Consider the following 27,826-nt stretch of genomic DNA (forward strand, 5'->3'; position numbering starts at 1 on the left):
GTGTTCTGTAAGGTTTAATCCCCCCTTTCTTTTTTCTTCTATTTCCTATCACCCTTTCCAGGATGATTTCTCATGGCCTCAAATATCACCTTCAGTCAGAAAACTAAAACCAGTTTCCAACCATGACATCTCTTCTGACTCTGGACCTGAGTTTCCAAACATCTGACTTATCCACAGATGTCCTCTTCATAAATCATGCTCAATGTGTTAAAAACAAATCTCATCTTTCCCCTACAGGAAGACATTCTCTTCTATTTTCCTGAAGTAATGAGCTTTCTGTCTTGTTCAGATAAATTAGAAATTATGTCACTTTATCCTTACTACAATCTTCTCAGTAGGTGCTGAAGTATGAATGATAGGCAGGATTATGTACAAGACTAAAATTACAGTCTTGAAATCAGACTTAGTTCTGATATTTACTGTGTAGCCTTAAGCAATTAATTACTTTTTGAGCCTTGCTTTCATGGTTAGTGGATACAGTGTTGGATTTTTATTGTTCTACTTGAAAGTGTTGTATCCACAGTGGCCACACCAGTAACACATGGGAGGTATAAGAAATACAGAATCTTAGCCCCCACCCCACACATACTGAATTAGTGTCTGCGTGTTAACATGACACTCAGGTAGTAGGTTTGCACAATCAAATTGAGAAGTACTGCTCTAGTTCACCATTAAAAATACAAGGACCAACCAAATGTGTTGTCACTCTCAGGGGAGGATATCATTGGAGAATCAGAAAAGTTGTTAGGAACTTACTAGAGCTGCCATTTCATTACTGCCAATACTCCTCTTTATTGAGATGTTACCAATGAAATGGTTGATTCAGCCCCTTGAAAACTTTTATAGATGGATTTTTCATTTTATCCACAGAACCTCTGAAATATCAGGAGGTGGCCTGAATGTAAGTTTACCCTAACGTTATTTCATTCACTAAGGAAAGGCTCACTCTTTATTCACCACCATAAATTTTATTCCTTCAATATTTTCAAATTTGTATTATTAACCTGAAGATTCCCTATGTCCCATCTTTACAGATTTCCAAAACAGGAGGAGAAAAACAGAAGTACCAGTCCATAGCTCCAATACTTGAAAAATATGACCAACTCTCTGATTCAAATAGGGCTGTTGCAATAGCTTAAAATTTTACCATAATCTCTTATACAACACTACTTAAGCCAAAGTTTAGTTCGTACATTCTAATAACCATACCAATCAACATTTATTGAGCATTCACAATATACAATGCACTGTGTTAAGTGAGAAGGCCTGTAAATGCTTAACAACACATTTTATAATCTAAACTCATGCTGCCACTGTCCTGAGATTCTGCATTTCTAACAAGCTCCCAGGTAATGCTGACACTGCTTTTCTGAGGGTCATACATTTCCATAAGACTGTGGATTAAGAAGTGTTCTTCGGAGAACTGAGGAGAGAACAAAAACGGGGGTGGGATGGGAGTTGGGGGAGATTATGTTTCCCCTTCTTTGAGAATTAGTCCTTTTCAGCTGTTTGGAATGTTAAATTAAAACTCAATTGGGAAAAATCTACCCCCAAGAAATTAATTGTGGCACTTACTCTATCTGAGTAAAACCATAACTTAGGCAGACTACTTCCTCTTTTGGAAGGTAGCAAATGTTAGAAAGCACCAGTTACTAGGTCTTTCCTAAGTGCATATTCCATTCTTCATATAGTGCTTTAATTCTCTATTCCTCATTGTTGCGTTTTCTAAATTGTCAGTATTTGTTATCATTTCTTTTTTGGCCTAATAGTTATTTTAAAACATTAAAAACATTCCAAGTATGTGATTTTTCAGTGTTTGAACATTAATTTCTAGGCTTTTTTTGCAATGTTGTTATCTGTGTTTCCTAGAAATTTAGTAAAGTCTGTCTGTATCTTAGTGTAAGATAATTTAGAAATGTTTCAGGATAATTTGAAAATAATGCAAATAGGGTAACAAATTAACATATATTACACATACACACAACTCTTAACTGTTTACCCTATAACTATTTCTGAACTTCTCATTCACTGGATTTATCAAAGACCAGAAGTGCTGAAGTCAGATTCCAACAGTTTTTGCTTTATGTATTCTCTTTAATTGAAGGATTACTCATTATTTTAATTGTAAAAAATACACAAATTTTAAGTGTATAATTATTTCTTTTTAAACTACCACCCACATCAAGATATAGAACATTTATTTTACATAATTTTAATGCTTTTTTGATGTTATTCCTTTGTTTTTTTTTTTTTTTTTTGGCCTTTCACCACTTCCTCTCCAATCCAAAAAATTGGAATGTGGATATTCTACTTTTATCCTTAACATTTACCTCAATGTCAAATTTACTCACAATTAACTACTTACAAAGCAGAAACTACCCATTTTCCCAAGGCCAGATGTACACAAAAGAAGGTTTCATTTCTCCCTTCCCCAACCAGCGATTTGGTTACTATGTTCTTTTAACACAGCAATATTAACATTAAGGGCAAACTTACTATTTTCCTCTTTAACTAAAAGTAAGGGAAATGAAACTGCTTACTGGTTTCCCATGTTGTCATTAATTGCCCTAGCCACAGTGACAAAGCCCTTATGTTTAACTTAAGAATTTGCATCTTTACCTATAATGCTACATGCTAAATATATATATATATATATATATATATATATATATTTGCCCTAAATACTAAGCATTTAGTATGCCCCTTCCAATTTAAAATAATAAAAACTGAAATTTCAGATCCAGCTTACAAATCTATTTTAGTATTTAGTTTTAAACCCTATATATAACAATTTAGACTTAATGTAACTATTCGTAATGCTTACCATTCATTCTTTCATACAATTTTCTTGCTACTCTTTTATTTTTTTAATTCATGCTTTCTGTCTGCTGCAGTCCATCATTCAGCAAATTTTTCAGGGACAGTACTTGGGTGGTATACTTTATCAACCCCTGCATATCTAAGAATGTCTTCCACTTGTCTTCATACATAAGTGATAATTTAGCATGGTATATAATTTTTGGTTCAAAATCATTTTCCCTTAAACTCTGTAAATATTGTTCCAGTCTTCTTGCACTTATTGTTGCAAGAGAAAAATGTGGACTCAGCCTGATTTTTGCTCCTTTATAGGTAACATGTTTTCTCTGTCTGGATATTTGTAGAATTTTTTCTTTATCCTCGAAATATAAATCTTGATTTCTTTCTCTTTTTTCTGCATTCCTTGAAAATTTCTCGTTTTGGATTTACTTTTGTAACTCGATTTTGTGCCAGATCCAATTTGCTCATTCCTGTAGGGTCCTTCGTAATTTTGATTTTAAGAATCTTATTCGTTGCATCTTTTAAGCTCCATGACATTTTTCGTGAGCTCTGACGGTTGCCTCTGTTGCCTAGTCCTTTCTAAGCTCGTATACGGCAAGAAACACACTCGTCATTATAACTTCTGTTTCCATCACTATATCCATTTCAAGAGGCAGCATTTTCTCTATTACTTAGCTCTGTTTCCTTCTTCTAAAACACGGTATTACCACCTTGAAAACAATAAATAGAACTTAATTTCCTACCGTTTGATTCGGGCCAAACATTACCATAGATAATTATTGAAGGTTTTGTTTTAATGTCTTATTTTTCTTTCTTTCCTTTTCAACAGCTCCCAGTGCCAACTGTGACCAAATATTTCTTGAGGAGCTCTCCAAAGCACAGAAATAAAAGGAACGTCAAAAAAAAAAAAAAAAAAAAAAAAAAAAAGGCTTCTTACGTCATCTTCACGCGCCCTACCACAGGGCCAATAGCCTGGATGTAGCTTTGTTGGTGAAGTGGCTCGAGCGCGCTAGTCAATCTTGAGGCAGCCAACTCCTGCAAGCCCTTTCGCGGCCTTGCGCTCCTCCTCCGGCTGCCCCGCCCCACTTAGAGCAAAGGAGGCACGGTAGTGCGCACGCGCAGCACCCATTCTCCTTTCGCTTAGCTCCCAACTGGCGCCGCTTAGGTCCGGAACCTCCTTGAAGGCGGGGCTGGATTCCAGTCCTGACCAATGGCGCCCAGGGTGAGGGTTGAGGGGTGGAAGGTGTCCGCTAGCTAGTCGTGGAGGTTTGTTCCAGTGGTAGTGCCCGGCTGTCTGCTCGACATGGAGTCAGTTTTGACGGAGGAGCTTGATGAGGAAGAACAGCTGGTTAGAAGGCATCGGAAAGAAAAGAAGGAGTTGCAAGGTGAGTGGGAGTGGGAGCCTAGAAGTTGCGGGGACCAAGGGAAAGGTGCACGTGGCGTGTAGGTTCTGGGGAATCCTGAAGGGTCTGGATTCTCCTAGACTACCCCCAAAGTAGCATGTGGCCTCTTCTTTCTCGCCTCCCTGCCTTGGCAGGTGCTTGATCTCCGTGGCTTCTGAAGCTTTTTCTTCTCAGAACTGCCGCTTGCTTTCTACCTGGCGCCGCTGCCCGGGTTTGAAGTGAAAACACTCAAAGCTACAGTCCTAGACCTAGACCTTCCCCCACCTTCTTCCCATTCCAATCTCAGTTGCCAATCCTTGGTCCAAATAGGGTGCATTGTGAAATGCCTCATCTGCTTTGAGGGCTCAAGAAGAGATGCGTGAAAAATTTAAAACCAGCTTCAGTCAGTTTTTTCTTTTTCTTTCTCCTGCCCCACCAAATGCTTCAAATGTTAATGAATTTTCTTTGGAGAAGTAGGGGCCTCATTTTCATCTGGGGCCTTCTTTGTAGCTTTCTGATTGTTATGTAATGACTCTTTTTGCTTCCATAGCTACTTTTTTCTATACCCTTCTTCACCATCCCTTGATTGTTCCTGTTTCTCATGTTTTCTTACCCCTGGGTCTCTGACTTAATGATTTTGGTGGCTTTTCAGCCAAAATTCAGGGTATGAAGAATGCTGTTCCCAAGAATGACAAAAAGAGGAGGAAGCAACTCATTGAAGATGTTGCTAAATTAGAAGCAGAAATGGAACAAAAACATAGAGAGGAATTAGAGCAATTGAAGCTGACTTCTAAGGAGAATAAGGTATGTGAAATGTTTGTCATTGTCTGCAACATTTGAATGTAATCATCCACTTCTATTAAGCTGTTTACTATATAAAATAATAGGGAAATGAAGTCACTCAATCGTGCTCATGCATCATCTTTCAGTAATATTTTTGTGACCAGGTTTACACGATGGTGTGTTTTTGTAGTGGAGATCAGCAAAGAAATTACTCTTCTTTACCTACTTAAGTAGCCCAAAAGATGAACAGATAAAGTGGATTAGAGGAAGCTTCTCGGAATAAAAGTTGGAAGATCAGTCCCAGAATTGCCACTTAACAGGATTTTATACCTGATAATAACTTTCCCTTCCATACAATATGATACAAATATTTTTGCTCTCTAAGCACAAGTTCTTGTGAGAATCAAATGGGCTGATAAATCCGCAATCTTTTTTAAATTATAAAAGCCCTTTATGAGTAAGTTTTTTTAATTCATTTTTATTGAGATACATTCACATACCATGCAGTCATACAAAGAGTACATTCAGTTGTTCACAATACCTTTATATAGTTGTGCGTTCATCAGCAAAATTAATTTTTGAACATTTTCATTACCACACACACACAAATAAGAATAAAAATTAAAGTGAAAGAACAATTAAAGTAAAAAAAACCACTGGGTGCCTTTTTTTTTTTTTTGCCCCCATTTTTCTACTCATTCATCCATACACTGGACAAAGGGGAGTGTGGTTGATATGGCTTTCCCAATCACATTGTTATCCCTCTAAGCTACATTTTTATACAATCGTCTTCAAGATTCATGGGTTCTGGGTTGTAGTTTGATAGTTTCAGGTATTTACTGCTAGCTATTCCAATTCATTAGAACCTAAAAAGGGTTGTCTATATTGTGCATAAGAGTGCCCACCAGAGTGACCTCTTGGCTCTTTGTGGAATCTCTCAGCCACTGAAACTTATTTATGAATAAGTTTTAATAAATGAATTTTTCCTGATGTTTATGGGGTAAATTGGAGCATGCTAATTTTCATCATTTTAACTAATATTATTTTACCATTTTAGCCACTATGTATTGTGTGCCAAACACTTTGTTTAACATACCACATGCAAAGTGAATTATCATAGATAACTTTCAGTTATCAACGAGGTAAGTGCAGTTACTCCCATTTCCAAGTGCAGAAGCAGGCTTAAAGAGATTAAGAATTTTGTCCCAAAGTCATACAGCTATTAAGTGCTGGAGCCAGAATTTAAAAATCAGAGCTGTGTTGCTCTGGGGTATGAATACTGAATTTTGCTGTAATTTTTTTATAGCATGGCAGTTTATTGCATGGGTTTTGAATAGCAAGATCATAGACTCCAAAACCTTTCTAAACTTTTGATAGTTGGGAAGTTCTTATACCTATGCAAACTCTTACCTACTATAACTAAATTTTGTTTTATTTGGTTAGTTGTTGGTTTGTTGTTGGCAAGGACAACAACTAGTCTTGACTGATTTATAATGATCCTTATATTAAACATTACATATTTAATATATATTAAATTTTGCCAAATTTCTTTATTAGCCAGTCATTAAGATCTTGGCCTTCCCAGCCCTAAATAAATTTTATTTCCAGGTGACAAGCCATGGTTCTCCAGGCATTTAACTTTGTTGTCACGATTGTGGTATTCCTAATTGAATTTCCAGATATACTGTCCTAGTTCCAAAAGCAAATATATTTGATTCCTAAACTACATATCATCCAACTGGTAAAATACAAACTTCCATTGTACTTTGAACTATTTCCTTTTTTGTTAACCAAAGCTTGGTTACTTTCTGAACACTGCCTGAATTCTCATATCATTATTCTTTTATTTTTCCTTCAGACACCCTTTTATGTTATGTTTTACCTATTATCAGTATGGCAGTGTGTTAATTTTAGCATATTCCTCTGAAAAATCGTAAGAATTCTATTTTCACTAGAGTTGATTATCACACTTTGAAATTCTAATCTGATTTTGATATTGTGATCATTTGGTACACAGCCTTTAAAGACTTTGATTGTTTTGTTAGTGGCCTTGAGAAGTTTTATGTATGTGTCATATTAAAAGTAGCTTAACTAGTTTCAATTACAGTTGCAATACAGTTGCAATAATAAAATACTACCTACTAATCCTGATAGTTATAAATCTGGCATTTTTTTTTTCTTACTTTAACAAACACATAATAACCATTTGAATGTTAAGATCATTTGTTAAAAAAAAAAAAAAAAAAGACACAGTTGTAATAGGTAATGATAATATAAATGTATTTTCTACCTGCAGTTACCAGTTTGTAGGTGGTAAATGAAAGGAAAAGCTCATGTTCTTAATAGGGTCAAGGAGCAGTTCTCATCAGGTTCTGACTAATTAGGATGGAGCCTGTGCTGCCATATATGAGGTTATGAAGTTAGGAATGATCTGATTCAAGCCAGGACCTTACATATCTTATAAGTACTGTCAACAATCAGAGAAGGGAAGTGTGTAATGCTGAATGAATTGATACAGGAAGTACAGTGTTTAATAAGAGTAGACCTCCCAAGAAAGGAAATCATGCAGGGATTATCATATCTTTGAAAAGTAAAGAGACTGCTTGGGAATCTGATAAATTCTCCTTGAAAAATGAGAAAAGGATATAAAGCAATGCCATCTAATCTGGTGTCTAGTCCTGTTATTCAAAATTTTGAATGTGAGATTAGATATATTTGTGATTTTTAATAATAATTTAAATAATAATTTAAAAGTACTTTTCATTAATTTGTTAATGCTTTTTGTTTCCTTCAGATAGATTCTGTTGCTGTTAATATTTCAAACTTGGTTCTTGAGAGTCAGCAGCCTCGGATATCAAAAGCCCAAAAGAGACGGGTATGAAAGTCATATCACGAAGTACTTAAGTTCATGTTGTGTGCTCAGTACAGTCTTGGGTGTATAGAAAAAAAAAATGAAGTAGTCCCTTGTCAAGGTATCTGAACTAACATTTATTAAGCACCTGCTATGTGCCAAATACTATGTTAGGCTGCTTACATGAAATCTCATTTATTCTGACAGTAATCCAGTGGAATAGGATTTTTTATCCCCATTTTATAGATAATAAAATACTATGTCCAATTTGCAGCTCTCATAGTATGGTGGGGATGGGATGGGGATGTGCAAAGGATATTTTTACGAATATATTTCCCCAGGCTTCGTTCTCTTAATAATTTAGCATGTCCAGTTTGCGGGCCTAAGCTTATTCATTTTCCAAAAGTTGCTCAGATGATTCTGATGCACAATCCTGGTTAAGACCAGGTATTCAGTGTTGAAACATGTGTTGAACCTAGAACTTCCAAATTATTTTCAGCTTATAATACCTCAAAGTGTTGAGGTGGTTTGGAAAACAGGATATCTAGGTGAATGAAATTCTCTATATAAATGGTTAATTACCATAAAAATTCAGAGAAGAGAAGGTTCATTATGCTAAAGTATTAAATAATGGGTTGTAATTTGAAGGAACTGTATAGTTAGGCCATTCCAAGTAGGAGGAATACCATGTACAAAAAACTGTTGGAATGAAATAATACATTGTCAAAGTGCTGTAAGGAGACTTATTGGAAGTAATGAGTTCATGATATCAAAATTACAGAATAAGATTGGATAGATAGGACTCTTTCACTTTGATTAAAAAAAAAGGTATAACACTTGATATTTTCTAGGATTAAAATTGTCTTTTTAAACTAGTTTGGCTTATAAAACCCACAGACAAATGTGGATTTTAATTCTGATACTTGCACTTACTATTGTTACTGGGTAAGATTCTTAGCCTCGTTAAGCCTCTGTTTCATATCTATAAAATGGGGGGAAGTAATACCTACTTGACAGGGTTGTTGTGAATATTAAATATTTCCAAAGCCTGAGAACTAATGGTTCAACAAATTGGTAGTATTAATTATTGTGTTAAGTACTGCTAGTATGCCTCTTAAAAATTTCAACCTAAGGGCTACAAGCTAAAAGTCTTTTGTGTTTGAAAGTTGATTAAGTTGCAAATAGTCAAACATTTCTCATACTCATATAAAAATTTTATTCTCAAGTAAAATCTCCCAATTTGTCATCTAGCTTCTATAGATCAGAAGCAAAAGACAGAATTTTTGCTTAACAGTAGCATAACAAAACATTTTTTGCAATTTCGTGTCTTTATCAAAACTTATTCATTCCCACCTGTACCCTTAGGCAACAAAGCAAACAAAAACAAATATAAAACTCCCTTACCTTTCTCAAACATTTTGATATTTTTCTCCTAACATAATGAATAGCTGTAAAAGGTTTTAATGTCAACTCAGAAAATTTGTTATCTTTTGTGGTCAGCTGCTTGAACACTGGCCAGAGAAAATACCTTAGAAGGTAATGCCCAAAGTTTCTTATTACTTTCTTATATTAAAGTAATTCTGGAACAGAAAACACTAAAAGTTTATAATACTTAAGAAAATGGAACCTGAAATCAGGGTGGACAATTGGTTATTAAGCTATTTGGAACTTTTTTTTGCCATAGGCACCAAGGAGTAATAAGCCACCTAACTGATGGTGTTTATATGTGGGAAAGATACAACACTGATGAAAAACATAACAAAACTTAATGAAAATTTATTATAAGAGTGTTTTTTTTTGTGGGATATTGTAGAGCAAATCTCTTTTTTCCAATCTGTAAACTCATAGGAGTATTTCATTTAATTCAAAAAACTTCAGTGGAAGCTCTTCATTATGGTGGAAGGAGCCCAATATAGAACTTAGAGGAACTGGATTCTAAAAATATGACATTTGAGAGCTGGGATGAGATCTAGTTCAATTTCATTATTTTACTAATGAGAAACTTGAGGACCGGGGGTGCCTCAGTGGCATTCTGATCAAGTTTTATACAAAGCGAGGACAGGTGATCAGCTCTCAAGATCCTATTCAGAATTCTTGTTGTTGTGTTGATGTATCATAGCGAACCTAGTTTTACCAACAGTATGTTCTTGAGTTATGTGCTATTTTTATCTTACACAAGTTTTCATTAGACTTTATTGAAGCCATTCTATCTCTAGTACTAGTGTTGCAGGAACCAAAGTGACCTAGTGCCATTGGAAGCACGACACTGCTGAGAAAAGCATCATGGATTTCCCACGTAGTACCCTGGAGACAAAAGTCAGTTGCTTCACAATACTGAAGCAAAGCATGAGGGAAAATGAAATGATTGGATTAGTATTTTAGAGGCTTAATTGGTTTTACAGATGGAATAAAGTTCCACTCTTTCAGGGGATAGTACATTATACCATTAACTCCAGCTCCCATCTGCCCCAACTTTTATTCTGATTCAGGTGCCTGGATAAAAGGAACTCTCTGTTGTCCTTGGCCTCTGCTCTGCTTCTAACCAGCTGTATGGCCTTTGGAAATCTTTCTGCGTGCTGTTTCCTCAGAAGAGGAAAATGAGGGGTTTTGGATTAGATATCTAAGGTGCTTATCCTCCCTCTCCCCTCTGAACCTGTTTTTTAGTTGTTTGTAAAGTAATAGTGCCATCTTGTGCTTTAAGATGTTAGGCCTCTGTAATCCACAGTTGTAGGTGTGCAATGAAGTAAATGTATCCATGTTACTTTTGGCATGGTTGAGTGGAAGCAAATAACTTAAAAGGCTTAAGTTTAATAGGGAGATGTTACTGCTTTTGATTCAGGTAACTTAGAAATCACTTTTGGTTCATCTAGCATGGCACGTAACAGGCATGTAGTACAAGTGTGTGGTATGAAATTTAATTGAAATTTGCCTTCCCATCCATTTCCCCTGCCCCAAGGAGGAATTAGAACTAGGGTCATGAGCATCTTTACATTTTCCTACCCTTTTTGTTGGTTTACTGATTCCTTCACAGTATTTTCTGTATTAAGATTTGTAAAATTTAGTTTAACATTTTATTCTCTGATAAAGAGAAACAACCCTCTCCCAACATAAATATTAGAAGTAAAATGTACACATGGTAGAGAATGAAAAAGATGCTGAAAGGCACAAAGATAAATCAAAATAAAATTTATACCTAGTCCCACCATCCAGAGAAAAGGCACTGTATACATTTTATCTATATCCTTCTAGTTTTTTTTTTTTTAACTATGCACAGACTTAATACATATTAATTATATGTCTATCTTTTGCCCCAAACTCATCTCTTGACACTTCTCTGATAAATTGTTTTTAGCTATGAAACTTATCCTGTTTCCTAGGCTTTGATCTTTGCTAGGCCATTTGTCAGGAATTTTTTCTTTCCCTTCTTCAACCTCTCTACTCCACCTCCTGTCTATTCTTCATGCCACAGATATCTCCTTGATTTTTTTCCCCACCCTATCCCTGCAAATGCTACCATGGGGAGATCACTTAAGACATTTGAATAAGAAAGCAGTTTACAGAATGTAAAGTATGATACCATTTTTTTATTCAAAAAAATTCCCTACATTTTGTATAAATACATCTACATTTATGAAAATACATTTTTAGAAAATCTAGAAAGATACACACCAAACTTCTGAAAAGGTCCCTGGGATTGACATTGTTCCTTTTGGGAACTTTAGCCTATCTGTAATTTTAGCTTTTTTTACAAAGGAGAATGTTTTTATCTATTACTTTAAATGTGTGTGTGTATGTGTACACATTTTTATTTTAAGCTAGATAAAAATAGTGTCTACCTCTCACCTTCTAAAGGCTTTGACATAATAGTGCCTTACCAGTGGGGTGATAAATTAAGAAGCTTGGATTTTCCTTAGCTTGAATATGTTAATGATGTCCTTTAAGGCCTAGGGTAACTCACTCTTAAGATAGTATTTTGAAATCAGTAAGTAAACTTTAGAAACTTGGCATGTCATTTTTAAATAGACTTCAAAGAAAAATCTGAGGGCTGTCTGTCTCAGTACAGTGCTAAGTGCTGAGAACACCCAGATGAGTAGTTTGCCCTTAAAGCAGTTCACAGGGTAGAAAATTCTACAAGTGATGAGATGATCTCTATGAGCTTGTAGAGAAAGGGAGAAAAAAAATGGCAAAAAGCTTCAAGAATCTTACGTCTTCATCTCCTTAAAAAATGAAAATCAGCCTTAATTATTATAAATTAACTTTCCTATATTCTCCTCTTCTTAGGAAAAAAAAGCTGCATTGGAAAAGCAACGGGAAGAAAGGATAGCTGAAGCTGAAATTCAGAACTTATCTGGAGCCAGACATGTAGAAAGTCAAAAACTTGCTCAAATATTGGCAGCTAGACAGTTGGAAATTAAACAGATTCCATCTGATGGCCACTGTATGTATAGAGCCATTGAAGATCAACTGAAGGAACAGGATTGCACTCTGACTGTGGCTGCCTTAAGAAGTCAAACTTCTAAATACATGCAAAGCCATGTGGAAGACTTTCTGCCATTTTTAACAAACCCAAATACAGGAGATATATATACTCCAGGTAGTTCATTTTTCTTTACTATATTTTGTTGTTTTTAGATGAAGTGTCTCCTGGGACCAAGTTTACAAAAAACCCATACAGTCCTTATGGGGAAAATAAGTACAAGTACAAATATGTATTTGTAGGTAAAATACATTCATCGCTTTATATAAAATAAAAATAGGAATAAGATTCGTTATTAATACTGAAAAAAATGAAATGTTCATAAGCTAATATTTAACAAAATGCTAGGCATACAAGGAGGTAAGCTTTGACAAGTCTCTGGAAGTATAGTGCCTGAATATCATAAGCCAAGAATGCTTATAGAAAACACTCCTCCTTTTATCCTTTCCTTTAGGAGTTTCTCAGTAAGCTATAATTAGGAAGATTAATATTCAGGTAAAATTTGATTTCATAGAATCAGAAGCAAATGAATTAATAACCTACCTTATTATTCTTTGAAATACCTTTGATAATTAAGAGTAAAATGTATATGGGAAGGGTTCTGGTTTGCTAAAGCTGCCATTATGTAAAATACCAGAAATGGATTGGCTTTCATAAAGGGGATGTATTAGGTTACAAATTTACAGTTCTAAGGTCATGAAAATGTCCAAATTAAGGCAACAACAAGAGGATACCTTCACCGAAGAAAGGCTGATGGCGTCTGGAACACTTCTGTCAGCTGGGAAGGCATGTGGCTAGCATCTGCTCATCCTTTGCTCTTGGGTTCTGGTTTCAAATTGACTTTCTCCAAAATTCTCTGGGCTTCTTTCTCTCTTAGCTTCTCTCAGCTCTTGTTCATCCTTGTTTGTTCTCCCAGAGCATTTCTCTCTAAGCATCTGGGGGGGTCCTCTCTTAGCTTCTCTGGGGCCAACTCTTAGCTTAGCATTTCCAAACCTCTTTCTGTCTGCATCTCCAAGTGTATGATCTGCGTTGGCCCCTGAGCTCTTGTAAGGACTCCAGTAAACTAATCAAGACCCACCTTGAATGGATGGGGTGACACCTCCTTTGAAACAGTCTAATCAAAAGTCTCACCCAGAGTTGGGTGGGTCACATCTCCATGGAAACAACCTAATCAAAAGATCCCACCCAAAATTAGTCTGCCCACACAAGATTGCATTAAAGAACATAATCTTTCCTGGGGTACGTAACAGTTTCAAACCGGCACAGTCCATCCTCTGGACCCCAGAAAGACGTGTTCTTTTCAAATGGAGAATATATCCATTCCATCACAATATCACAAAAACTTAAATCATTTCAGTAGCAGTAGAATATCACAAAGCCTTATCAAAATCAGTTACAGGCGTGGTCTGTCCTAAGGCAGAATTTTTCTCTGGCTGTAAACTGGTGAATCTCAGAACAAGTTATCTGCTTCCAGGAAACAAAGGAGGGACAGTCATAGGATAAACATTCACATTGCCATAGGGAAAAATTGAAAGGAAATAGATCATGGAAGAGTTATGAAAACTCTCAGGGCATACTTGATTAGATTTCAAAGTCGGAGAGTCATTTATAGAATGACATTTTATCCTCAGGGTTTGAGAGAGCTGCCCCACCTTTCTAAGGGCTTACTCGGCCCTGTTCTCTGAACACTGGGGTGATTGCTGCAACATACCCAAGCACTGGGGAGATCCACTATTCTCAGCCCCACCCTTCTCAAGCATTAGTGTGGCACCCGGACTTGATGCCATCTCTAGGGCCCAGGCTCTCCCCTCTTTGAATAGTGGGTGGTGACCAGGCTCTTTACAATCCCTGAGGAATGTGCTCCACCCTCTGAGCTTTTAGCATGGGTGCCTATTTTAAATTGAATATTTGCCTACTTCAGGTAATTAGTTCACCAAAAAACGTGATGAACTAATTCATTGTGAAAAGAATGAAATAAATTCCAGTTTCTTCTTTATATTCTTCTGTAGCCTGTGGTACCTACCCCTTACTTTAACCTTTTAGCAGCATTTTCATTTTTTACCTATAACCTTAGTCCCAGTTAATCTACAATTCATTAAATTTCTTCTCTCCTATCCTTTCTGGAGGAATATAACATAGTGATGAAGATCATTGACTTTGGAGTCAGACCTGGGTTCAGACTGTGGATTTAATAACTGTAGCCGTAACGATTTACTGAGATTTTTTGATTCTTTGTGTCTCTGCTGTGTTTTTGCTAATGCTAATAATTCTGGCTAAAAAGGAGTACTTATGAAGGTTAAATGAGAAGATGTAGTTGAGTACAATATCTAAAGTTAAATGAGAAGATGTACTTGAGTACAATATCTACATGGAATAAGTATTTATGATGAGAGGGTTTTTAAAAATTTTAATGATTAAAAAATACAGATAATAGAGATAAATATAAAGAAAATAAAAGCCACTTAAAATCTTAGAGATTACCACATTTTATGTTAACACAAAGTCAGCGATGTATTGAATGTGGTTTTACCATTTTACTTTATTGGATAAACATTTCCAATGTCATTAACATTATTTTAAAATGTGATTTTTTAATGATTATGTAATTCATCTTAATGACTCTACTATAACTATTTCCCTCTTTTTCCAGCTTTTGTTTATTTTTATAAATTGTGCCTGTTCTAGTTTGCTGATGCCGCTGGAATGCAAAACACCAGAAATGGATTGGCTTTTATAAAGGGGGGTTATTTGGTTACATAGTTACAGTCTTAAGGCCATAAAGTGTCCATCAACAAAGGGTACCTACACTGGAGGATGGCCAATGGTGTCTGGAAAACCTCTGTTAGCTGGAAAGGCACATGGCTGGCGTCTGCTCCAGAGTTCTGGTTTCAAGATGGCTTTCTCCCAGGACGTTCCTGGTTCCTGTCTAGGCTTCAACTTCTCTCCAAAATGTCACTCTCAGTTGCTCTTGGGGCGTTTGTCCTCTCTTAGCTTCTCTGGAGCAAAAGTCAGCTCTCAAAGGCCATCTCCAAAATGTCTCTGTAAACTGCAGTGCCTCTCTCAGCTCCTGTGCATTCTTCAAAGTTTCCCTCTTGGCTGTAGCAAGCTTGCTCCTTCTATCTGAGCTTATATAGTGCTCTAGTAAACTAATCAACGCCCATGCTGAATGGGTGGGGCCACACCTCCACGGAAACTATCCAATCAGAGTCATCACCCACAGTTGGGTGGGGCGCATTTCCATGGAAACAACCTAATCCAGAATTCCAACTTTTAATCCCCACTAATATGTCTGCCCCACAGGATTGCATCAAAGAATATGGCTTTTTCTGGGAAACATAATACATTCAAATCGGCACAGTGCCTTAGAGATTAGTACTGAAAATCTCTGACAATAACTTTGATTACTTAAATTATATTTCTAGAAGCAAAATTGCTGGCTCAAATACAAATTTTTAGGAGATTTGACTTGTTACTAGATTGCTTTTCAAGAAATTAAGAGCTTACACTCATTTTTTTTTTTTATAGCTTGAAGTCATGTTTATTTTGTCTGTCTATTGATAGTTCTTTCTGAATCAGTTGAAAGTAACTTCCATACACTTTGGTCCTATACTTCTAAATACTCCAGTGTATACTTTCTAAAAATAGAAATATTCTTTTAAATTATCATAGTACAGTGCCAACATCAATACATTTGACATTGATACATACTTTGATCTACTGTCCTTATTCCAGTTTTATCAAATGACCCAATAATGTCTTTTATAGGCATTTTTCTTCCTCCAGTACAGGATCTGGTTTTGGATCAGGTATTAACATTTAGCCTCATTTATTCTGGAACATTTCCACATGCTTTCTTTGTCTTCATGATACTGATATTTTTGAAGAATGCGGTACCTTTTTCCCTACTCCCTTTTTTCTAAAGTAGAACATTTGTCATTTTGATTTTGCCAAAGGTTTCCTTGTGATTAGGTTCGAGATATGCATTCTCAGCCGGAATACTACACACTTGATGCTGTGTCTTTCTTAGGGCATCACCTCTGGAGGCACATTAATATCCACCTGTCCCTCATTGGTGATAATTTTGATCATCCAATGTCCTATTTCTCCACTATGTAGTTATTTTTTTCCCATGCTGCTAATATGCAGTCTTTGGGGAGATACTTGAAGACTATGCAACTATCCTGCTTCTCACAACTTTCTGTCAGATTTAGCATCCATCAATTAATTTGCCTGATCCAATCTTTACTATGAAAGTTACAAATTGGTGTAATTTCCAACTCTAGCACTCCTTCCACATTTTCGACATTTACCACTTAACATTTGGCATTCTACCATAAGCAAGGGACCTCCCTTCTCCCTTAGCTGTCTATTATTTGTATAGACTCATGTACTCTTATTTTTTCCCAATTTATATTTAATTGCTTTCTTTAATTTAGTATTCATGTTGTCTCAGATTTGGCCATTGGAATCCCTTTCAAGCCGGGCTCTCTGTCCTCATGACTTGTCTTCATCATTTTGGAGGACTTCCTTGCTTTGTGGCATAACAAGGTCTTTCAGGCTCATTTTGTACTGATGCCCTTGCCCTGGACTCAGCTGTTTCTCTAAGGATGGGCTTAGTATCTTAAAACATATTTTCATTATCTCTCATGAGACAAAACAAAACAGTTCTTAAAATAATAATTGCAGCAAATATTTTCCTCAGATTCTTATGGGTTCTTTAATTTTGGCCAATATTTTATATATACACATATTTTACATAAAATCTCTGAATGTCTACTTTGTGACTTATAACTGCTTCTAAACTTACAGAGAAAGAGTCCATGGTTCCAGAAATTTAATAATAGCCTATTTTTTCTTCTAGTGTTTTTAATTGCTTGATATGAAAAAGTTTTATATGCACACACATAGTAAAAACTTTTAAAAATACTGAAATCCTGGTTGTTTCCTTGACCCATTTAGTCTTTCTACCCCACTACCAGAAATATTGCCTTAAAACAGATGAGTTCACTGGTAGCCTATTATATTCAATTCCCAAAGTTGAATTAATTTAATAATAATTTTCTTAATTAAATATCTTAAAGTCTCTTGTGCTATCTTCTGCTGTTCTTTTCCTGTTAGCCAGAACTATTAAAGAGATGAAAATATTAAAGAAATTAACTGTTAGAGAGATTGTGATTGCAATTATAGGTACAGATTTTGAGTGATTGATAATATGTTTACATTAATACTTTAAACTATTGAAGTGAAAACAATTATAATTATTCTAGACCATTTGTAGAATCCCCAAAATACCTAGGTTTCAGATAGTCAAGTAATTTCATATCTTTGTCCTTGCTGATGTTTTTCATAGTACCTGGATTTTCTGTCTACCTTATATACTTATTTGGTTATTATTCTCCTTTCAAAATTTGGTGCCAGTGTAGCATCTTTGAAATATTGTGGCCATCATCACCTCTCACCTCTGATTCTCAGCTATGTTCCTGTGCTGTTTTACACATAATTGTTTTAATACTTGTTATAGGCTTGTTTGTATTTTGACATACCCAGCTAGAATAAAATGTAGTGTCCTGACACTTAGTTAAGTCTTTATTGCACGTTTGCTGAATGGAATGAATGACTATTAGTTTAACTGTGATAAGCACTTCAGTGGTTCATAAAAGGGATTTGATAAATGATCATTGACTGAATGCACAGAGAGCAAGGAGGAAAAAAATGTTTTCAGTTTGTTCAAGAAAATAGGTTCAAGGGAGTATATTCTCTTTTGTTAGATAAGATCTGTATGAATTATTTTCATTTTTACCTTAGAGGTTAACATGTTAAGTACTAAATTTCATGTTCAATTATTGCCCTTAAATGATTAATTTTAATGGCCTTTAATTATAAAGTAGTTATCCTACTTCTCTTTTCCTTTTCCTTCTCTCCTCATGAGAATACATAGACCAAAATATATAACCATTAGAAACATAGTGGCTGCTATTTATTGACTATTGATTATGTACCAGACAACTTTTAAAACATGTCTATTTCTCCCACTGAATTGGCAAGTTAGCTTACTGAGTTGTTCCAGGATGGAACTAATTAGGATGAACTTACATTTTTATTGCTTTGGAAAAGAGAATACCTTACTATCATACAATAGTAATGCAAGTTAACATCAAAAAGTAGCACTGATATTTTTGTAAGTATCTTTTATTATTAAACTCTTCAAATTCTTTTCTGGAAGTAAGCACAATGAAATAAATGCTTGGGATTAAAAAACTTTTGTAGTAAGGGATGTCTAACTTGATGTGTACATGGATCAGTTTTAACTGGTTGGCTTCATTTTGAATTTATGGAAAATTGTGTGTGTGTTATTTTGGTCAAAGGTGGGTGAGGAAGAGAGGGATAGATTGCTGCTTTCTTCAGGACTTCTGTTAAATTACTGTTCAATTGATATTTATGAATATAGGGATTTCCTTCCAAAGGTTACATGCATGTGTTTCTTTAAATATACTTTATAAATATGTTCAGTATATTGTTATATGACCATTGCACATGAACTTGGTAAAAGCAGATGGCCTGGGCTTAATATAATGAACTAGCAAATAAGCAAGAGAGCAAGTAAAAATCTGAAAAGAGTTTTGGAGAGAAAAGGAGATGGAATAGAGGGAAGATAGTCCTTGAGAGAAGGTAGCAGGTGTGGCAGTATCCATTGGGAAGATGTCATTTGGTGTGGATACGTTGGGAGAGGAAGATTAAGGGTGACTTTCCTTTAATGGAGTCTCCATGGAAGAATGGCAAAGCCTGATACAGAATGGATGAGAATGAACACTGGCAGTGAATTAGGTCAACTTATGGTATGTATAGCCTAAGCTGTCTATTAATAGATCTCAGGTATGACTGGGGGCATAGCTACTTCTAAAGCCGACTAATTTCTCATAGATGTCATATTGGAAATGTTAACACATCTCTTACTGTTTTGTGTCATTGTCATTTTCCTAATAACCAGAATTTTCTATGGCACACATGAAACACATTTTTCCATATATCTTGATAACGTGTGTAACTAACATGGCAAATGGCTCCTCTGTAATTTGTCTCCAGAAGCATTTACTAAATCATTGAAACTCTGCACTCTGCTGGTTGTAGGGAAATTGAGAGAAAGTGGCAGCTCAGCATGCCAAGTCAGAGAAAGAGCAAAAGATTTAATTATCTTTATTCACCCAGCCAATATTATTGAAGGCTGCTATATGCTGGGCACTATTCTGGGAGCTGTTCTGAGCACAGGGCTATAACAGTGAATGAGACAAACACAGTTCAGACCCTCCCGGGTATGAGAGGCCCTCGATGCATAATGCTTTCCCTTTCTCTGAAGAGGAAGGGTGTTTGTTGCCCATTTTAACTTGTTCTATAAATGTGTATGTGCAGGATATATCTGTTGGAAATTCTGTGAGTAGGTGTTAAACCTTTCCTCTCACATGTCTTATGGGATCTTATAGTGAACCTTAATATAGAGAGGCTACATTTTTTTTAGTTTTTCACTGTGTGTTTTGGGATATAGGTTTGGGCTTCAAAACACATAGCAAGGTGGTGAATGTAGTGGCAATTTGGGAAGTAACTGTAGTGGCAATTTGGGAAGTGACTTAATAAAGAGAGGGAAATAGTTTGTTATGGAGTAAAGATCCCTGGGCTTCAGAAATAGATTGTTTTGTTCTTGGATGGAAAAGTGGTAGGAAATTGGGGTGCGTTACATAAGAATCTGGGAAGTAGATTAAATTTTGGAGGGTACTGGTAGAAAAGAAATGGGAGCTATAAAAGGGATCTTGTAATATGAGTTATGAAATTTATGAAGTGCTATTTTCTAATCTGTTCTCTTTGCAGAAGAGTTTGGAAAGTACTGTAATGATGTTGTAAACACAGCTGCATGGGGAGGGCAGCTTGAGGTAAGTTTGTAACTATTCACAGTCCTTGGATTGTCAAATTATTTCTAAGTCCCATATGTAGCTTTTAGATGTGTTTTTCAGGTGATCCCAGTTCTCTTTGAAGACTCGTTTTTCCTCAGGTATTTGCTATTTCTCTACTGAGACAGCATTGAAATAGGGTTAACATTCTTAGGTCTTCAATTAAAAGTATATACTTTGGGGAAGTGAAACATTATTTCACTTTTAAATAGTGCAGTGGTAGACCTGTGTGCTGTCTAGGCCTGGTGTTGTTTCTGTTTGAGTCTTTTCCTTTGTGATGCTACTCTTGGCAATATGTTTGAATTTCTGGAGCTAAGAAAGTGAAGATTTTACTCAAGTATACCAGATTTACCCTAGTGCTTCAGCTGATTAAAATCACTATTGAAAAATAACATTTCCATTACATCAGAAATAGAAAACAATATTCTTATGTGAAATTACAGGTTAATCACATTTTGAATTTCTAGTTAAGTGGTATTTGACACATTGAAATTAAATGTACAAAAATAAGATGTTCAGTCACTTGTAGAGACCACAATTTCTTTTTAGTTCTAATAATTCATCTTACTGTTAACTTTGTTTCATGAAAATAAAATAAACAAAATACCTAAGTGGTCTAAGAGATTATGAAACGGCCTGGTATAGTATAAAGACAAAGGATAAGAGGTCAAGACCTAGGTTCAGAACCTGACTTTTCCTTCTGCGTCTCAATTTTGTGACTTTGGAGAACCCAGCCAACCTCCTGAACTCAAGTTTCTTAATTACTGAATGGAGATAATAAAACCCCTAAGTGTACTGTGTGGGGTATTTATGAACATTAAATAAGGCAGCAGTGCAGGCATAGAAGATTGTAAGCTAAAGTGCTGAATGGTTGAATCTAATATTATTATTATTATTACTAATAATATTGTGTAATGATGACTGGTCATTTAAAATAGTTTTTAGCACTAAATATTTCTTCAAGAACTGTGATTTTTGAAGATAGGACATGAATGCTTCTTCAAAAATCTTTTTCTCAGAAGTGCTATGTTTGTTCCTCTTCTGAGCCACCAGAGGGAACTATGTCCTTTTGTTTTGTATGTCTCTCCTGGATCTCTGAAACTCAGCAAGTTTTCATAGTAACTTTGTGATTTATATTAGGAATAAAGATGCTTGAACTTTCCTGTAAGGATTGCAATATAAATATTAGAGACTTAAGCTACTTTTTTAAATTGAGAAAAGACTTTTAAAATACCTCTTGAAGGACATTTATTATAAATTATTTATCTGCAAATTAAATGGAATTAAGAATTGCTATTTTCACGATGAGGTATATTTAAATAATTTATTAAGGAGAAAATCTTTATATGTTTTCTGAAGACGTAGAAGGGATGTTAAGATTTTCAGAGCTTGCTTAGCAGCCTCCATTCCATGCTAGCTTCTTAAAAATGTTCTTTCAGTTGTAAGAAAAAATGTGCCTCCTTAAAGGACCATATTCTAATTGGGCAAATACATAGATTAGATCCCTATAATTGAAGGCTGCTAAAGATTAATTTGGTTATGAAGGTGGGCTCTAGAGTCATACTTTCTCAATGCAGTTGTAAGTCATTTTATTTCCTCATGCTTGACTTTGTGCAAGCTGCTTAGCCTTTCTCTGCCCCAGCCTACCAGTAGTACCTATCCCAGAGGGTTATTTTAAGGATTCAGTGAATTAATATACATAAAGGTCTTCGAGTACTCAGTCATATAGTAAGTCTAAAAAATGTTAGTATCAATATTTTTTATTAACCATTATTCATCAGATTGTAAGCTCTAATTTTACATTGTATGAAGTTACTTAAAATTGTATATTTATGTTAACTAGATGAAAATTCCTTGAAAGTATAATTCACGTATATATTTCATTCATCTTGTGCCTTGACATTTTTAGAGCAGTGGTTCTCAATACTGGAATGTATCTGAATTATACTATGCATTAGAAAGTACATTAGAATCATCTGAAAAGTTTTTTCCCCCCAATACTTTTCCTAAAATTGTAACTTTATTTGGTCTTCTGCTTGATTAATGGTATTTTAAAAAACTTTTTATTTTGGAAAATTTCAAGCATATTCAAAAGTAGAGACGCTATTAAAATGAACCCAATCTGCACTTCACTCCACTTCGTTATATATGGCATTGATATGTTTTAATTGATATTTATGGTTGTTGTGTAGCCAAGGCTTGAGAAAGTTCTGTGTTTGGTATAATAAATATTTATTTGTTTAATGAAAAAATATTCATTATATGCTGGGCTCTTGGTATAGAGTGATGATCAGAGCACAGTCCTGTTCTGACCGATTGCTTTGTTCATGCTTACTTACTTCAGTACTTTATAATTAGAATAAATTATGCATTTTAATTTTCCTTACTAATACATTTTTTTTCCTGAAGCTAAGAGCACTGTCTCACATTTTACAAACACCAATAGAAGTAATACAGGCAGATTCTCCTCCTATAATAGTTGGTGAAGAATATCCCAAAAAACCACTAATACTTGTGTAAGTATCTAGAAATTTTTCCTGTTTTATTTTTCATAATTAAGACAAAAAGTAATATAAAGATTTTAGTTTGCATGTGTTGATCAATTAAAAAAAAAATCTGTCTTCAACTAAATAGTAATTGTTTGTTTTATGTTAGTGGCCATTATAGAATTAGAAGACATTATCAAAATATGTCATTTAGACAATTGTTTGTATCTCTAGAGATTAATTCTTGTGTATGAGTCAAGAATAAAGTCATCTCTCAAGATTACAGTTTCAGGACTTGTTCGTATATTGTCCTGGTTTGACATTAACAATGATAAAAGCCTCAACAAGTGCAAAAGTTGAAGTGTATTTATTTTCCTTATTATTTATTCCTTAGAAATTTTTTTCTTCATATTTTAAAAATATTTACATGATCAAGAAATCTCTGAAATAGAGTTTGCATGGTTTGCTATTATTGGCTTTAGTATTTATTAGTTAAACCTACAAAGGTAGTTATTAATGACTTGGATTTAGGTAAAATATTGACCTTACTGAGTATTCAGCATCTCAGTTTTTCTTTTTTCCTCCAGTGTTTGTGTTATACCTGACTTAAATTCAGCACAGTTATTGAACCAGATCTTGCAGACTGCTGATGCTATAATTCAGATGGTGTTGAACTTTTAAGTAATATATTGATGTATTCTATTGAATAATACCCCTGCAGAGTGATTCATTCAGAGTGCTTAGTTTTATATGCATAATAAATGTTTATATACATTATATATACAATGAGCTTGCTTTCATCAAAACTACTTTCTTTTTTCATTTCAGATATATGAGACATGCATATGGCTTAGGAGGACATTATAATTCTGTTACACGGTTGATGAACACAGCTACTGAAAATTGCTGCTAGTTTACAAAACATTGTACAATTATGTTTTAGTACAGTGTGTGATTTGAGTATTCATACCAAGTGCTGGATTATTTCCAACATTACTGAAAGACACAACGACCTTAAATCAGTTTTATGGCAAATCTGCTAACAGGTTTTTGAGAAATGTGTCAGATAAACTTGAAAACCAGTGTCCCCTGAGTGGTATTTTAAAAACTTGTGACTCCATTGTGAAGAACATTATAGACCAAAATAGTACCTGGTTCACTGACATTTTTATTAATATAGGACCTTGGACATTCTTTTCTGTGTAGGAATAAAGTTTATTTTTTTTTCTTGTTTCTAAATGCTTTCAGTAACCATTACAATGTAATGTTGCTTGAAGAAATGAATTGGCTCAGTCTCTTTGTTCATTGCAATAATGTGGTGATGGTGATAGCAAATTTAATTAATACTTATAAGTGAACTTGAACGCGGTAACCTTGGTATTGATGGGATTAATGCCATGAAGATTTTTATATAGCCCAATGGAAGTGCAGCTAAGAGGCTTGCTTTAATAATTAAGAATTTTAAAATATTTATTGAGATGGAAAACAGTTTAAAGAAAGTTTAAAGACAGAAGGCAGATATAAAGGTAGATAGGTATTCCCTTTCAGATTTCAACCTCGAAAGAATTAGCATTTGGCCTTTTATTTGTGTGTAACTTACAAAGATCCAAAAAATTACTGTGTCTTTCTAATTTATTAGTTATTCCTTGCCATTTCTAAAACTTCTTACTGAATTTAGTACCATCATCTCTTGACTTTCTGCTTAACTACAAATTTTTTTAGTCTTTGTTATGCTCTCCTTGTCACTACTTAGCTGATTTGCTTTCCTTGCAGTCTTTTCTACTAAGAAACAGATTGTGGCATTTCTTTTCTCTCCCTTGTACAAATTGAGGAATAGCAGTGGAAAAGGGTCCAAGGTCACATTTACTTCAAATTTGCCTTACAAACTCTCTTCCCTTTTGCTTCATTCTCTAGGATCAGAAGAAAATCTTTGTTACTTGTTATTTTATTAGCCTTATTAATATCATTTTTATTTTAACTCAAATATTTAAAAAGTTTTTATTTTGCATGTAAGGATTAATTTGAAATTCACTGTTCGGGAGCTAAGACTGTTATGGTAAAATAAACAATAGTTTTGGGTGTGAATGATTTATTCAGCTCAGATTTCAGATTACTCATAGCAGTATTCTTTTTAAGAACATTATACCCGCATATGCAAACATGCCTGGTAATTTTTTATGTAAGGAATGATATATGTCTGAAAATGAGAACTTTTTGTTTTGACCTATTTTTCCCATATTAGAAATATAACTAGTAAGATTTAGCCTCAAGTTTATAATATTTGAGTTTTTGCTCCATGAATACAATGGATTTTTGTAAGTAAATATAGGGTTTTAATATATTTAAAACAGGGTGTCAGTCTCACATGCCCAGCAGGTAACAAATGTGGGAAGCTGCTAGGGACTGTGGTAAACTAGACCAAGCAAGTCCTGCCTGAAGGCATTCCGGTTCAAAAGTTGAAGAAGTCTTCTGCCTGCCAAATAAAATATATTCAGACTGCTGCCTGTTTTGTAGTTCTTAATTTGAATGTCTTTGGGATCTGAATTTGTAAAATGATGAAACTGTAAAATACTAAACGCCTTGATTCTTTTTTGAAATAATGTTACTGTAAAATTAAAATATAAGCATTAAGAAGTAATATAAACATGATGTCATGAAACCTAGTTATTATGAATTTCATTGACATCTAAGATTTCTAAAATAACTTATTGGAACTATTTTTTTTTTTTAATAATAGAGTAGAATTTTCTTGTTTATGGGTTTACTTTTTATTTTTAAATGACCAATATGGTTATGAATAAGATTTGTATAGTTGGCTTCTGTTATTTCATAAAACTTCAGACATCATTAAACTGTAACCTAAAGTTGAAGTCTTTAAAAAAATAGCAGATGTTAATTTAAAAGCAGCATATACTAATTTTAGTTTGTATGATGATGGCCTAATGGAAGTTTCATAAGCTTTCTTTTGTCCTAACTCAGAAAAGTATCTGCCAGATTTGTGGAATATGTCTTTAGTCAAGAATTGATCCACTTTAATGTTTACAACTTGCATAAAGCAAAAGAATGTGTGTAATTATAGTAAGTGATATAGTTTTGCTCACATTGTTTGATGTTTGCCAAAAGAATAAATGATGAATTAAATCAACATTTGTTTGTTCTTATTGTCATTATTTAACAATTTTAGAATTTAGAAACAGAGAACGCATTTTGCTTCAGGATTTTGTCCAGCCTTTGTTTTGTCCTAACATATAATTGAGGATAATACAATCACAAATTCTTACATTTAAGAAATTTAGGATAAATATAAGAGCATAGCATTTTACCCAGACAGAATAGAGGGAAATAATAACGTAATAGTCATTTAAGGCATGGCTCTTTGAAATCAGGTAGAAGATTTAGAACCTTTTAGAATAATGAAGGTTTATTTAGGATAAATGAATTGGGCGAATATCATGACTCTTGAGTGTTAAAGAAGAAAAACGAATGAACATTTGTGTGCCAGAATATGAAATGGTAAAAAGAAGTTTGTGCAAATTAATGTTGGCATGCAGTTGTTAATATATTGTCTTTCTGGTGCAGGTTGTCATGAACCAGCTGAAGGAGCAGATCAGCTGATTTTCTGAGAATTGGTAATTTCATACTGTTTAATACTTTCATTGAACAAATGTGAGTGGTTTTTCTCATGCTTTCATATTGATTCTTCTATCTTAAGTCTTGTTTTAAAATAATTTATCTCCGTCTAGCAGAAAAAATAGCTCATGAGGTTTCTAATTATTTTTTTATTTTTTAGTCATTTTTTACTGTAATGTATAACATATATATATATAGAAGTGATAACTTTCCAAATATGCTTTAACAAGTAACAAGTAGTTAGCAAATTTCAAAGACTGCTATGGGTTACATTTCCACAGCTTCAGTTATTTCCTGATTGTGAAATATATACAAAAAACTAATATCTTTCAAAGTATGATTTAACAAGTAGTTAGGAAATTTCCAAAAATCTTATGAGTTACTGTGCCATAATTTCAATTATTTCCTTATTGTGAAATATACATACAAAAAGTGATAGCTTTCAAATTACAGTTTAACAAGTAGCTATAGAACAAATTTCAAAGGATGCTATGGGTTACATTTCCATCATTTCAATTCTTCCCTTCTAGCTATTCTAATACCCTGGCAACTTAGAAAAAGAAAACTGTATATTCAGTATTCATCATCCTTTGTTAAATTCTGTTTTGTCTGTTGGTTAAATTCTGTTTTGTCTGTTGATGCCTCTTCCTCTAGTTTAATCATTTTCCCAATCTTCAGGGATGTCTAGGCAGTGACCACCCTAACTTGTTCATGTTGGTAAGGGGTGTCGACTTAATGAGAAAAGGGGACACATCTGGTTGTTCTTGAAGAGGCTGTTGCCTCTGGTTTTGGGGACTTAGCTTGTATAGAAGTTCTCTGAAAGATTTATGTTTCTGAAGAATAAACTTAGTGAGTGAAACTTTTATAGAGTCTCAGGGATCCGGGTATTCATTAAGGTTTTTGGGACTGCTGTTGACTTGGGCTTATCATATTGTGGTCATTTGGCATATTTAGGTGGATGTTACATAGGAGTAACCTCCAGGACAACCTCTCGACTCTTTGAATTCTCTTAGCCACTGAAACCTTACTTTGTTGCCTTTCTTTTCCCTCTTTTGGTCAAAAAGACATTCTCAATCCCTCAATTCCAGGGTCAGGCTCATTCCCGGAATCCGTGTCCCACATTGCCAAGAAGAGTCATCTGGGAGTTCCTGTCCCACGTGGTTGTTGGGGGTGGGGGAGGTAATGATGGATTTATTTGCAGAGTTAGGCTTAGAGAAAGTCCACGTTTCCACATTTGAGCAACAAGAGTTCTCTGAAGGTGACTCAGCATGATTATAGGTGGGTGTAGCCTCCCCTTTACAACCGTTAAGTTTCACCAGAGGAAGCCTCAAGGTTGAGGGCTTTACTTACAAAGTAGGGGGTTCCTAAGTTCACATAGCATATGTTATGTCCATGATAATCCATCCATATCTCACATTATCCTCACTTAGTTGTACAGTCCTTGTCACTCTCCATTTTAA

The 27,826-nt window shown here is 34.7% G+C and overlaps 2 protein-coding genes across 5 annotated transcripts in view; one reads left to right on the forward strand and one right to left on the reverse strand.

The window, feature by feature from the left end:
- Nucleotides 1-3,678, reverse strand: part of PIP4P2 (phosphatidylinositol-4,5-bisphosphate 4-phosphatase 2) — a 115,205-nt gene extending 111,527 nt beyond the window's left edge. The window contains exon 1 of the mRNA XM_037802968.1: nucleotides 2,825-3,678. The gene's annotated coding sequence lies outside the window, so the exon portion shown is untranslated. The remainder of the gene's footprint in view (nucleotides 1-2,824) is intronic.
- A 230-nt stretch (nucleotides 3,679-3,908) lies between these two features.
- Nucleotides 3,909-26,369, forward strand: OTUD6B (OTU deubiquitinase 6B). 4 transcript variants are annotated; one of them, XM_037803262.1, is made up of 7 exons: nucleotides 3,909-4,202; nucleotides 4,852-5,003; nucleotides 7,777-7,857; nucleotides 12,115-12,427; nucleotides 20,171-20,232; nucleotides 22,660-22,766; nucleotides 23,565-25,881. In XM_037803262.1, the coding sequence occupies exons 1-7, from the start codon at nucleotides 4,121-4,123 to the stop codon at nucleotides 23,647-23,649; spliced, it is 882 nt and encodes a 293-aa protein (XP_037659190.1). In that variant the 5' UTR covers nucleotides 3,909-4,120; the 3' UTR covers nucleotides 23,650-25,881. The 4 variants fall into 4 exon arrangements, with proteins under 4 accessions (XP_037659190.1, XP_037659191.1, XP_037659194.1 ...); XM_037803263.1 differs by having other exon boundaries at nucleotides 20,174-20,232; XM_037803266.1 differs by lacking the exons at nucleotides 22,660-22,766; nucleotides 23,565-25,881 and adding an exon at nucleotides 26,316-26,369 and having other exon boundaries at nucleotides 20,174-20,232.
- The last annotated feature ends 1,457 nt before the right edge of the window (nucleotides 26,370-27,826 follow it).

The sequence above is a fragment of the Choloepus didactylus genome, chromosome 14, assembly GCF_015220235.1.
Source record: "Choloepus didactylus isolate mChoDid1 chromosome 14, mChoDid1.pri, whole genome shotgun sequence".
NCBI lineage: Eukaryota > Metazoa > Chordata > Mammalia > Pilosa > Megalonychidae > Choloepus > Choloepus didactylus.

Excerpts from the sequence above, each read along its gene's own strand:
- OTUD6B (XM_037803262.1), top strand. The coding sequence starts at position 4,121 with ATGGAGTCAGTTTTGACGGAGGAGCTTGATGAGGAAGAACAGCTGGTT. Across the intron at positions 12,428-20,170 it reads AGGAGATATATATACTCCAG|AAGAGTTTGGAAAGTACTGT; the intron begins GTAGTTCATTTT and ends TTCTCTTTGCAG. Across the intron at positions 22,767-23,564 it reads AAAAAACCACTAATACTTGT|ATATATGAGACATGCATATG; the intron begins GTAAGTATCTAG and ends TTTTCATTTCAG.